This window comes from Corvus moneduloides, chromosome 22 (assembly GCF_009650955.1).
Source record: "Corvus moneduloides isolate bCorMon1 chromosome 22, bCorMon1.pri, whole genome shotgun sequence".
In the NCBI taxonomy this organism is placed as follows: domain Eukaryota; kingdom Metazoa; phylum Chordata; class Aves; order Passeriformes; family Corvidae; genus Corvus; species Corvus moneduloides.
The window spans coordinates 5833712-5846313 of record NC_045497.1 but is presented as its reverse complement, the minus strand read 5'-3'; the positions used below and the strand labels follow the sequence as shown (position 1 = coordinate 5846313).

Here is a 12602-nt window from a genome sequence, read left to right as displayed (position 1 = left end):
TCCCCATGTTAGGCTTCTGTGGTGTAAGGACAGGACAGTTCTGGGAGTTTGGTCCTCATGTACAGGGTTGGGGTTTTGGTTTTGGTTTTGTTTTTTCAATTCAGGCTGTAATGGCATGGAGCTGTGCCAGGGCAGGGTCAGGTTGGATATCAGGGAAGGTTCTTCCCCCAGAGGGTGCTGGGCACTGCCCAGGCTCCCCAGGGAATGGTGACATTCCCAAGGCTGCCAGAGCTCCAGGAGCATTTGGACAATGCTCTCAGGGATGCCCAGGGTGGGATTGTTGGGGTGTCTGTACAGAACCAGGGGTTGGATTCTCTCCTTGTAGGCCCTTTCCAGCGCAGGATGTTCCATGATTCTGTGATTGAAACATTTTCTCCTTCCCTCCCCAGCGGTTCTCTATTTTCTGCTCCAAGTCAGCTTCCTGGTAGACGAAGGAGTGTCCCCGGTTCTCCTGCAGCTGTTGTCTTGTGCTCTGTGTGGCAGCAAAGTGCTGTCTGTGGCTTCATCCTCTGGATCTTCGAGCACCTCTTCCACCTCTGCCCCTGCAGCATCAGGCTCCGGGCAGGCGGCAGCGCAGAGCAAATCCTCCACCAAAAAGAGCAAGAAAGAGGAAAAGGAAAAGGAGCGAGAGGGTGAGGGGCAGCTGGGCCCTGTCCTCTGGTTTTAGGGAGCAAGTCTGCTCCTCACAGCCTTTCTTACTCTGTTTAGAAAGAACTGGGTGATAAGTTCCACTGTTGTGAAGGGTCAAGGCTCGTGGCAAGGGCCCCCACAGCCACAGTTAAGAGAGGGGAGCAGTTTTCCCGTGTGTGGATGGGACTAAGGTGAAGCAGGTGTCCTGAGAGTTGGTCTGAAATCACATGCTAAGGACATCCCAAACTCACTGTGTTTATTGCCTTGAGTGGGTTTGAAGTTGTCTAATGGTGTTACCTAATCTAGTGATGAAGCAGCTCCCACTTAACTTGCCTGTCCTGGGTTGTTGGAGGCTGAAATGCTCATGAGGATTAAAACAAATCCTGGAGATGCACACGCAGTTAGCTCTACTCTTCAGGGATTGTGTTCAGACTTGTTTCCTCTGGCTGCTTTGGAAGCTCTGCTGGAGCCAGGGCTGCTGCTTAATGAATATCCCCAGTCCTGGGAAAGTAATTAAGCTTCCCTATAAAAGTCACAGGCATAAATTCTCTCTTGGCTTTTCTTCAAGGAACCGCTTTGGCTTTCACCATCAGATGGTTCTCTGTGAGTCTTTTCAGTGCCTCATGGTCAATCCTTTTCTTTTTATCAGGATGTGTAGCACATTTCTCACGTCCTCACTGGCAAGTTTTCCAGCAGTTTTTCTCCTGTTGGTCAGGAGTACTAGGTTATATTTCTGAAAAAGACAGGAATGTTAAACTTAACATTGGCATTTGTCTGTATAATCCTGGCTCTGTGATCTGTGAAACAGGAGAGTGGCCTGCCTGTGAGATGCTGCATTTCTGTTCTCCCTAAAGCCTTCCCTGTGTCCCTAGGTGAGGGTTCAGGCAGTCAGGAGGACCAGCTGTGTACAGCCCTGGTGAACCAGCTGAACAAGTTTGCTGACAAGGAGACCCTCATCCAGTTCCTGCGCTGCTTCCTGCTGGAATCCAACTCCTCCTCAGTGAGGTGGCAGGCCCACTGCCTGGCCCTGCACATCTACAGGTGAGCTGGGCAGCCTGGCCTTGGCCTTGGCCCTGCCCTGGGGCTGGGTCAGTGTCAGAGCCCCTCTCCTGAAGGACACTGGAGCCTGCAGGTGTTGCCCCCCCGGAATTTCCCTCACTGGTTTGCAGTTACTGGGATGGAGGTAGAAGTTGTGACCTATCCATGATCAATCTCAGTTGTCATCTGCAAGGAGCATTTTATTTGTGTCTGAACAATCTGACTCCTGATGTGACCAGGAGCAGGTGAATTTCTGAGGCAGATCCAGACTCACACTGTGAAAAGTTGGGAGTTGTGTAAGGAAAGGAGCACTTCAGGGGGCTGGACTCCTTCAGAGCTCTGTTCACTTGTTGTGGGACCAGCTGCTTTCATTTTGGAGTGCTGGAAAACAGCTGGGTTCAAGGAATAGTGGGATTTAGCTCTGGGAGCTCTGCAGGATGATGGTTTCCCAGTTTGGTGAACTGGAGCTTGTGCTCTGCACAAGACCTGTGCCATCTTCAGGAGCCTGACTGTCTGTATCCACTCAACAGGAACTCCAACAAGTCTCAGCAGGAGTTACTGCTGGATCTCATGTGGTCCATCTGGCCAGAACTGCCAGCCTATGGAAGAAAGGCTGCCCAGTTTGTAGATCTCCTGGGATACTTCTCGCTGAAAACACAACAGACTGAGAAAAAGGTACAGTGACATTCCAGAAAGGAGGTACAGCATCCCAGGTGCTCATTTATGGTACAGCTGGGAGAGATTTTCTGTCAGAAGAGCTTCTGGGTGAAATTGTTTGTGTTCCTATGTTAAAAAAAGCAGGATCCTTAAAAAATTTGGAAGTGTGGATTTTTGTTTTATTGTTTTGGGGGTGAAATTATCCTGGTGAGTTTTTTATTTATTGAGAAAGATTAGAGAGGAGTATGGGACAACAGGGGAAAGAGATACCAGATAAGGAGACAAAAGTGACAAAAGAGAAGAATTTCTAACACTTCTTTCCCACTGGGTTTTTTTGTGGATCTGGCAGTTCCAGTTTATAGATTTTTGATATTGCAACTCCTAGAAATCTTTTGTAACCGTGATTTTTGAGCAAAGGAAGTGGTGGCCTCTTCTAGGGGATCAGTGGGATTGAGAACAAATAATTTAGAGCCATTGATACTTGAATGAGTGTGGTTAAAGAGCTGGGAATGCTGTACAAATCTTGGCAGGCATTTGCAGTGATTGACGACAAACAGCACCACTTGTGTAAATCTCTAATTTTAGGACCGATTACAGTCCTGGGTAATGATTTAAACATGTAAATTCCTGTGGGTGTAGTGTGTGCCTCGTCTGGGGGACCTGGAACACCGCAGGAGGAGGGATATTTGTGTCTGTGTAGCAATAAAGCATTGCTTTGAGGAGTGGCTTTTCCTGGTTGTGTTTCAGCTGAAGGAATATTCCCAAAAGGCCGTGGAGATCCTCCGGACTCAAAACCACATTCTCACCAACCACCCCAACTCCAACATCTACAAGTGAGTCACTTCTGCCTTTGATCCATGTCCCTGAAGGGCTTTCCAGCTGAGCTCCATCCACGGGGGAATGCACAGCTGTGCTGGGGATGGACCCTGCTGAGGTTCCATCTCTGCTGGGAGAACAGCAGAGTCCTTCCTGCCAGGTGGAAACCTGACATTCTGTGCCCTAGCAGCAGGGCCTGGCTTTAGCTCTTCTGCTTTCACTGTCAGTAAATGTTATAAAATCTTAGGCCCAACTGAGAATAAGAGATTGCAGATTTAAGTGTTGTGTTCTTGGTCCCACCTTGGCAGTTGATAATTACAGTGAAAATGCTGTTTTAACTAAAACCAGTTTTTTCCAGTGTGATTTAATTGTAACAGTTCTGTTACACATTGTGACTGGGGGAAATTAAAGCAATTCTGCTTGAATGGCCTGTGTTTAAACACAGCAAATGCCCAGTTCTATAGTCAGTGCTGTTCCCTCATTCCAGCACATTGTCTGGGCTCGTGGAATTTGATGGCTACTACCTGGAGAGTGATCCTTGCCTTGTCTGCAACAACCCCGAGGTGCCTTTCTGTGTAAGTAACCCTGGAATCACAGAATCATGGAATATCCTGCGCTGGAAAGGGCCTACAAGGAGAGAATCCAACCCCTGGCCCTGCACAGACACCCCAACAATCCCACCCTGGGCATCTCTGGGAGCGGTGTCCAAATGCTCCTGGAGCTCTGGCAGCCTTGGGAATGTCACCATTCCCTGGGGAGCCTGGGCAGTGCCCAGCACCCTCTGGGGGAAGAATCTTTCCCTGAGATCCAGCCTAACCCTCTCCTGGCACAGCTCCAGCTGCTCTGCAGGACACCAGCTGTAACTGCTGTTATTAAATCCTTCCCAGTGGTAGAGATCCCAGCCATTTCCAGCTGTGCTTTCCTGTGTCCCTGAGGTTTTTGGGATGCCCTGAGACAGGCAGTGTGTCCTTGGTTTATCTCCCCAGTAGCTCAGGGATCCCAGCCATTTCCAGCTGTGCTTTCCTGTGTCCCTGAGGTTTTGGGATGCCCTGAGACAGGCAGTGTGTCCTTGGTTTGTCTCCCCAGTAGCTCAGGGATCCCAGCCATTTCCAGCTGTGCTTTCCTGTGTCCCTGAGGTTTTTGGGATGCCCTGAGACAGGCAGTGTGTCCTTGGTTTGTCTCCCCAGTACATCAAGCTCTCCTCCATCAAAGTGGACACGCGCTACACGACCACGCAGCAGGTGGTGAAGCTCATTGGCAGCCACACCATCAGCAAGGTGACAGTGAAGATTGGAGACCTGAAACGGACCAAGATGGTGCGAACCATCAACCTCTACTACAACAACAGGACCGTGCAGGCCATCGTGGAGCTGAAGAACAAGTATGTTCATGTTTGGTGTGCAATCTCGAATCCAATTTGTTCCCTTGGCTTCTCGTTTTCCCCAAGGTTCCTCCTTAGACTATCACTCATCACTCTCAGCCCACATGGAGTGGGGTTGTTCTGAATCCCCTACAGTTGTTGAAGAAAAGATCCATATTTCTTCTGAAGCTTGAAAAATGTCCATAAAATCTGTGAATTCCAACTTTGTCCAGGCTCGCTTTTAAGCACCTGACTTAATTGTGTGGGAACCAGTAGTAATACCAAGAGCACGTCATGGGTAGTTTGACTGCAAAAGGGATTTGGACTTTGCAGCATGTCCAGGAATGCTGAAAGCATTAACACTGTTTGTTTGAAGCCACAGAGTAGAATTAAAATGAGAAGTTGGATGGTCTCACTCTCAGCTCTGCTTTACCTACCAGAAACGGCTCCTTTTCAACACGCTGCTCAGTCTGGAGCCAGTCCTGCTTATGTGCTTCCCCTCCTTACTTCTTGAGATGTTCTCACCAGAATCAGATCTCTCTGGCTTAGGGATTAATCTGTGCTCGCCGCTTATTGCTTATTTGAAGTCTTAATCCTCTGTGACATCACAAGTGGCTGCTGTGGAGAGGATTATGATGTCACAAAGAGAGGATTCTGACTTCAGGTTGAGAATAAGCAGTGGGAGCAGATGAGATCTTTAAGAAATAAATATCCTGTTTTCATGCAAATGTCCTTACTAATAAAAAAATGGAGGTGAAAATCCCTAGAAAAATGTCTGTAGAATTAAAGTTTTTCCATGAGGCATCAACAGCTCTTTAATCCCAAACAGTCTCTCTCTCTATGAAGAGGATAAAGGCTTAAAATGTATTTCTGGCTACATATCATGTCAATACAGAAGCTAAGGAAACGAATCCTAGAACTGCTCTCCATTCATCCCAGTTAAAGGAGATTTGGAGCCGAGACGGTTCCATTTGGCTTCTCCTCACACGTGGGCGGGGAGGGAACTTCCCTCTGGAGAACCTTCCCTTCCCTCCCCTCCTGCAGGCCGGCTCGCTGGCACAAGGCCAAGAAGGTGCAGCTGACGCCGGGCCAGACGGAGGTGAAGATCGATCTGCCCCTGCCCATCGTGGCCTCCAACCTGATGATCGAGTTCGCCGACTTCTACGAGAACTACCAGGCGTCCACCGAGACCCTGCAGTGCCCGCGCTGCAGCGCCTCGGTGCCCGCCAACCCCGGCGTGTGCGGCAACTGCGGCGAGAACGTCTACCAGTGCCACAAGTGCAGGTCTGTGTGTGCCCAGTGTCCCTTTGTGTGTGCCCCCAGAGTCACTGTGTGTGTGCCCAGACATCTACCAGTGCCACAAGTGCAGGTCTGTGTGTGCCCAGTGTCCCTATGTGTGCCCCCAGAGTCACTGTGTGTGTGCCCAGACATCTACCAGTGCCACAAGTGCAGGTCTGTGTGTGCCCAGTGTCCCTGTGTGTGCCCCCAGAGTCACTGTGTGTGTGCCCAGAACATCTACCAGTGCCACAAGTGCAGGTCTGTGTGTGCCCAGTGTCCCTATGTGTGCCCCCAGAGTCACTGTGTGTGTGCCCAGAACATCTACCAGTGCCACAAGTGCAGGTCTGTGTGTGCCCAGTGTCCCTGTGTGTGTGCCCAGTGTCCCCAGAGTCACTGTGTGTGTGCCCAGAACATCTACCAGTGCCACAAGTGCACGTCTGTGTGTGCCCAGTGTCCCTGTGTGTGTCCCCAGAGTCACTGTGTGTGTGCCCAGAACATCTACCAGTGCCACAAGTGCAGGTCTGTGTGTGCCCAGTGTCACTGTGTGTGTGCCCAGAACATCTACCAGTGCCACAAGTGCAGGTCTGTGTGTGCCCAGTGTCACTGTGTGTGTGCCCAGAACATCTACCAGTGCCACAAGTGCAGGTCTGTGTATGCCCAGTGTCCCTGTGTGTGTGCCCAGTGTCCCCAGAGTCACTGTGTGTGTGCCCAGAACATCTACCAGTGCCACAAGTGCAGGTCTGTGTGTGCCCAGGGTCACTGTGTGTGTGCCCAGAACATCTACCAGTGCCACAAGTGCAGGTGTGTCTCTCTCACTGGGTATCCCCAGGGTGTCCCCAGGGTATTCCCAGTGTCCCCTGAACATCTACCAGTGCCACAAGTGCAGGTCTGTGTGTCCCCAGTGCCACGGTGTGTCCCCAGAGCATGTACCAGTGTCACTGTGTGTCCCCAGTGTTCCCAGTGTGTGTAGCAGTGCCACCAGTGCAGGTGTGTCCCCCAGAGCCCTGCCGGGTGCCCCACACCCCTGCCATGTAAATCCCCCACTCTGGTTAATACAAGCACAATCAAATTAGTGGGGAAGTATAAAACAGGCTTACAGGGATTTAATGTAATTCAGGCTAACAAAGGGAGCCTGTGAGCACAATACTCACAGAGCTGAAGTTTCACATCAAGCCCTCGAAGTTCACACCACAGAATTCCCGGGAGCAGGTTATTTTTGGCCTGCCTGGGCTGGAGTTCAGCTGTGGGATTGCAGGGGTTCCCCCAGGATCGCTGGCTGGGGCTGGACAGACAGTTCTATTCAGGGCTTTTGTTGTGCTCTCCTCATTCAGAGCAGGCTCAGGGGTAATTTACTGTGTGCTATTCACATTTCCACTGGGGCCTTAGAAATCCTTCTCTTTTGTCACTTTTGTCTCCTTATCTGATATCTCTCTCCCCTTATTGTTGTCCCATATTCCTCTCTAATTCTCACGGGATTCGAGGTGTTTAGCAGGCTCTTTCCTGGTGGCTGCTGGCGTGTGGAAAGGTTTCCACATCCCTTCTTGAGTTCTGGGAGCTGTAAATCAGTTCTGCCGTGCTGGCCTGGTGTGCAGTGGGGTAAGGAGTGCTGCAGTCAGTCCCACTGCAAAGCCCAGCCCCTACAAACCAGAACAGTTCCTTTATCTGTGTTCTCCTAAAGAACACAGTGCCTCAGCCTGACTTTCTACTGGGAATTGCTGTCGTTAAAGTAGAATTGTTAGGAACAAATTTTGTTCCTGCTTTTTCCAGCCAGAATGTGGCACTGCTGTAAGGATTTTTTTTGTAGGTTTTGATTCTCATGTATTTCCCTTCCCAGGGCAGTGTGGTCACTGAGATGTTTTAAGAGTCACCCACCTTTTTCAGCTGAGTCTGTTCAGTTCATTTCATTGCCTCAGTTGCCTCGAGCTGCAGGTTTTGAGCTGCTGCCTTGCCTTTCAGGTCCATCAATTACGATGAGAAGGATCCCTTCCTGTGCAATGCCTGCGGCTTCTGTAAATACGCCCGCTTCGACTTCATGCTCTACGCCAAGCCCTGCTGCGCTGTGGATCCCATCGAGAACGAGGAGGATCGCAAGAAGGTGAGGCTGGAGCTCTTGGCCAGTGTGGGGACAGCAGGGGTCCATCCCCTGTCAAAATCAGTGCTCCTTCAAGGTGCTCACTGACTGATGCATTCCGTGTTTGTGTCGTGCTCCACCAAATGTGAAGTTCTTCAAAAGCCATCATTCAGTGCCTGGCTTATGAGCTGACTGCGTCTCTTTGCCTTGCTGTAGAAGGGGATGGTTTGGGTTATTCTGTTTGCTTCCCATCCCACCTGAGAAGCCCTGCTAATGATGAAGAACCCGCTGCCTCCATGTCCTGTCCAAAGGAGCAGTGCGCTCAGTGGAGTGTCATGTCACAGGGTGTGCTCGGTGTGGTGTCACCAGAGTGCTTCTCAGGGCAGAACCAGGCTGCAGGGTCACCATTTAGTGATTCCCCAAAGAAAGGCAAAAGAGAAGACTTGGAGCTTGGTGTTGTAGTTCTGAATATGAACTAAGAGTTTCCTTTCCTTTTTCCTTCGCAGGCAGTGACAAACATCAACACTCTGCTGGACAAGGCTGACAGGGTGTATCACCAGCTGATGGGACACCGACCACAGCTGGAGAACCTCCTGTGCAAAGTGAACGAGGCAGCCCCTGAAAAGCCCCAGGTAACAGGGGACAGGTGGAGCTTGCCCAGACCTCCAGGCTGGGACACGCTGGCCTTGACACTGCCCAAGGCACTCCTTGCCTCAGACGCTGCTCTGCAGTTGTTAGTTTTGTGTGGAGCCTCCATATGGGATTCCTCTTTGCTTTCCCCTGTTCCAGGATGAGTCGGGCAGCAGTGGAGGGATCAGTTCTACCTCAGCCAGTGTGAACAGGTACATCCTGCAGTTAGCCCAGGAGTACTGTGGGGACTGCAAGAACTCCTTCGATGAACTTTCCAAAATCATCCAGGTATGATGTGCTTTGGTTTGGATTTGGGTCGGGTGTTCATTAGAAATAAAAAACAAAATGTTGCCATTCTTCATTTAATAATGTCACTAACAATAGGTGATCAGCTGCATCTTCTCAGGGAAATAATAAAACAATAATTTCTAAAAGCTATGTATTAATTAGTAAAAATGCAGCTAGCTTGTGAAACTGGTTTTCTCAGCAGCTACATCATGGAGAGCAGGAGACTGAACAGATGGTTAATTAAAGAGAATTGAATTTTTGCATGTATCCAAAGTGTTTGAAAACACACCAGTCTAAAAGGTGACCTACAGAAGCGTTTTATAAATTAAATCTATTTATTTGTGTTCAGCAATTCACATAAAAGAGCCCTGAAAAACCTGCTACATGATGAATGTCCTTTTGGCTGTGATATTTAAGCATATTAAATATATTTAGCTCTTTCTATATAGAATAAATTACTCTGACTTGCTCTGCCAGTATTAACAGTAAATAATACCATGGATTTGTCACATTTTCAGTGTTACGTTGCATGTAGTGTAAACAGCAGGGCAGATAACTGGGAGTTAGGCTGATACTCCTAATGGATTTCCCAAGTCTGCCGTTGCCATGAAGGATTTCAAGTTTGAAAACACTTGGTTAAAAATGTTTGTCCACAAAATACGCAGTGAAAATAACCTGTGCCTGGGACTGGCATCATGTGCCGGCTCAGAATTCCCTGTCTGTGTTCCCAGAAAGTGTTTGCCTCCCGGAAGGAGCTGCTGGAGTACGACCTGCAGCAGCGCGAGGCGGCCACCAAGTCCTCGCGCAGCTCGGCGCAGCCCACGTTCACGGCCAGCCAGTACCGCGCGCTCTCCGTGCTGGGCTGCGGCCACACCTCCTCCACCAAGTGCTACGGCTGCGCCTCGGCCGTCACCGAGCACTGCATCACCCTGCTGCGGGCCCTGGCCACCAACGGGGCCATCCGGCACATCCTGGTGGCCCAGGGCCTCATCCGCGAGCTCTTCGACTACAACCTGCGCCGGGGCGCGGCCGCCATGCGCGAGGAGGTGCGGCAGCTCATGTGCCTGCTGACCAGGTGAGAGCTGCGCCGGGCACTTCCCTTCCCCATCCTTCGGGAAGGAAAAGCCTCACAGGAGGAGCTGCCTCAGAACCACAGAGTGCTCTGGGCTGGAAGAGACCTCAGAGGCCGCCCAGTTCCACCCCTGCCATGGGTGTATCTTAGGCAGCAGAGTGTAACCTCCAGCTCCTACCCCGTGTGCATTTGTTATCAGCGAAGCTGAACTCCCAGGAGCTTTTGGCATGTGGTACAAGCAGAGCGTAACAGTGTTCTCTTTTTCCTCCTGGAATCAGGGACAATCCAGAGGCCACACAGCAGATGAATGACTTGATCATTGGGAAGGTTTCTGCGGCTCTGAAGGGACACTGGGCAAATCCAGACTTGGTGAGACATTCCAGTGTTTTCCTCTTTCTTTGTTCTGCCCCTCTGCACTGCTGGTGTATTCTAATCATTGCATCTTCTCTCTTATGGTCTGTTTGTAAGAAAATAATTGAGACTTGATAGGAAATGAGGTAAATGTCAGAGTAAAGCACAAAATGTTGTGTAGAGATACATGCTGAAGTTTCCTCAGGCAGTTCCCTGCCTTGCCTGTGGTTGTACCTCTCCAGCAGGTTACCAGTCACCCCAAGTGTGCATGGCATTAAATCAATTTAGCTCCATGTGTTTGGAACCTGAGTTTATTAAAGATGAGAAGGCAGGAAGGCGTGGGGCACCCCCAACACCTCGGACACCATCTGTGTTGCAGGCGAGCAGCCTCCAGTACGAAATGCTGCTGCTGACAGACTCCATCTCCAAGGAAGACAGCTGCTGGGAGCTCCGGCTGCGCTGCGGTGAGCTCAGAACCAGGCAAAGCTTCATTTCCCACTGCTGTGCCCACGGCCAGGAAATACAGGGAGATTTCTACCTCTAAACCCATTTCATGTGCTGTGTAGAGCTGTGGAGGTGTGTCCTGTCTGCAGCTCTCACAGGATAATGAGCATCCCTGTCTGTCTTTCAGCTCTCAGCCTCTTCCTGATGGCAGTGAACATCAAGACTCCGGTGGTTGTTGAAAACATCACCCTCATGTGCCTGCGCATCCTCCAGAAGCTCATCAAGCCACCTGCTCCAACCAGCAAGAAAAACAAGGTACTGCCTTAGAGGCTGAGCAAAACACTGAGAATTTGCTGATTGAAGTCTGGCACACAGTGATGAATTAGTTTGTGAGGAAGCCAGGACTTGCTTTTCCTGGTCACTGTTCCTGGGAAAGCACAAGCCCCGTGACACCGCTCTGTACACACTGCAAATTACAGGTGGCTGCTTTCTATTTTTCACTGGGTTTTGGTGACTTTGACCGTTGCTGTTCAGGCTTTGCTTTTTCCCCCTCAGATCTGAGGCACGGGGAAAGAGCTGCTTCAAAGCTGCAGCTTGGTTATTTTGGGCAGGCTTTTGGTGCTTTCAGCAGCTTTGTAGAATCAAGTACCTAATTTAATAGAATCAAGTGCTTCTGACTCAGATTTTTAAATACAGAGCTACAGTTCTCATAAAAATATATTGATTGACTGCTATTGATTTTAATTTAGGGTTAGATTTGCAGGAGAGAAGGTATTCTGCTTTGATCTGCCTGTCTGATAATCACAGGTGGATGTCAGAGATGGGTTTACTCTCTCTTAGTTCACCATTAACAGACACTGTATTACCCTGCTGCTGTCCGAGAGCTGCATGGCCCAGCCCCAGCGATTCACCTCAGGAGTTGCTCTTTGGGAGCAGACTGTGGCTTTCTGAAGAATCACAGAGCTTTTTTCATTTGCTAGGATGTGCCCATGGATGCTCTCACCACTGTGAAGCCTTACAGCAACGAAATCCATGCACAAGCTCAGCTGTGGCTCAAGAGGGACCCCAAAGCATCGTACGAAGCTTGGAAAAAGTGCCTCCCTGCCAGAGGTAACCCCTGTGCCTGTGACCTGCTGCAGTTCTCTGCAGGAACGTGTGTGTCCCCCCAGCTTTAATGTGGAATATGCTTCTGTGGAGTGGTGTTGGCTTTTGTCCCGTGACATCTGATACCATCCTCACATTTAGTCCTTAGACTTGTAGCACTGACTTTTCCAGGCTGTGTTGCTCAAACCCTAAGCAGAAAATGCATGAAGAGAATCAGGGCATTGTAAACAATGAGACTTGTTGCTTGTTTAAATTGATACCAGCCAGCTGGAAAGCTGATGGAATTCCTTGAGAGAGGCTCTGGGAATCGAATGAGGCTTGGAATTGAGCATGGCTCCACACAGGTGTTAAAATGGCAGCAGGAGGAGATGGGAGGCACTGAGCTTCCCAGCTGAAGTTTGGCGAGTTCCAGTGAGAAGACAAAAACGCTCTGGCAGTTTGCAGTTCATGACTGTGACAGTTCTCTTGGGCTCTGCTCAATATTGCAGGTGCAGATGCCAACGGGAAAACTCCCAGCAAAGCTGAGCTTCACCAGCTCTACTTGTCAGAAAAATATGTCTGGAAGTGGAAGCAGTTCATGAGTCGCCGTGGGAAGAGAACTTGTCCTCTGGATCTCAAGCTGGGACACAACAATTGGCTGCGACAGGTAAAGGTGGGGAGAGCCCCGGGGCAGAGTTCAGTCACAGAGTGTGGCTGGCTTGCTGCAGTTCCTGTGCAGGGGTGTTTGGGGAGGCTGGGACTCGCTGCCTCTAGTTCCAAGTCAGGTTTGCAGCTGTGTTCCCCTAGAAATGCTGCATCAAACATTTCTCTGGGAGTCTGTGTGTTCCTGAACTCTGAACCTCTCATTGCCATGGTGCTCCTGC

At 50.0% G+C, this 12602-nt stretch overlaps 1 protein-coding gene across 1 annotated transcript in view; it reads left to right on the top strand.

Annotated features, from left to right (window-relative positions):
• UBR4 (ubiquitin protein ligase E3 component n-recognin 4) overlaps positions 1–12602 on the top strand; it is an 83876-nt gene that overhangs the window by 48523 nt on the left and 22751 nt on the right. The window contains 16 exon segments of the mRNA XM_032131987.1: positions 390–632; positions 1503–1671; positions 2199–2343; positions 3073–3158; positions 3629–3716; positions 4329–4522; positions 5546–5785; positions 7736–7874; positions 8357–8482; positions 8640–8768; positions 9500–9843; positions 10119–10209; positions 10571–10655; positions 10823–10950; positions 11616–11745; positions 12228–12385. Coding sequence (XP_031987878.1) covers positions 390–632; positions 1503–1671; positions 2199–2343; positions 3073–3158; positions 3629–3716; positions 4329–4522; positions 5546–5785; positions 7736–7874; positions 8357–8482; positions 8640–8768; positions 9500–9843; positions 10119–10209; positions 10571–10655; positions 10823–10950; positions 11616–11745; positions 12228–12385 — 2495 coding nt within the window.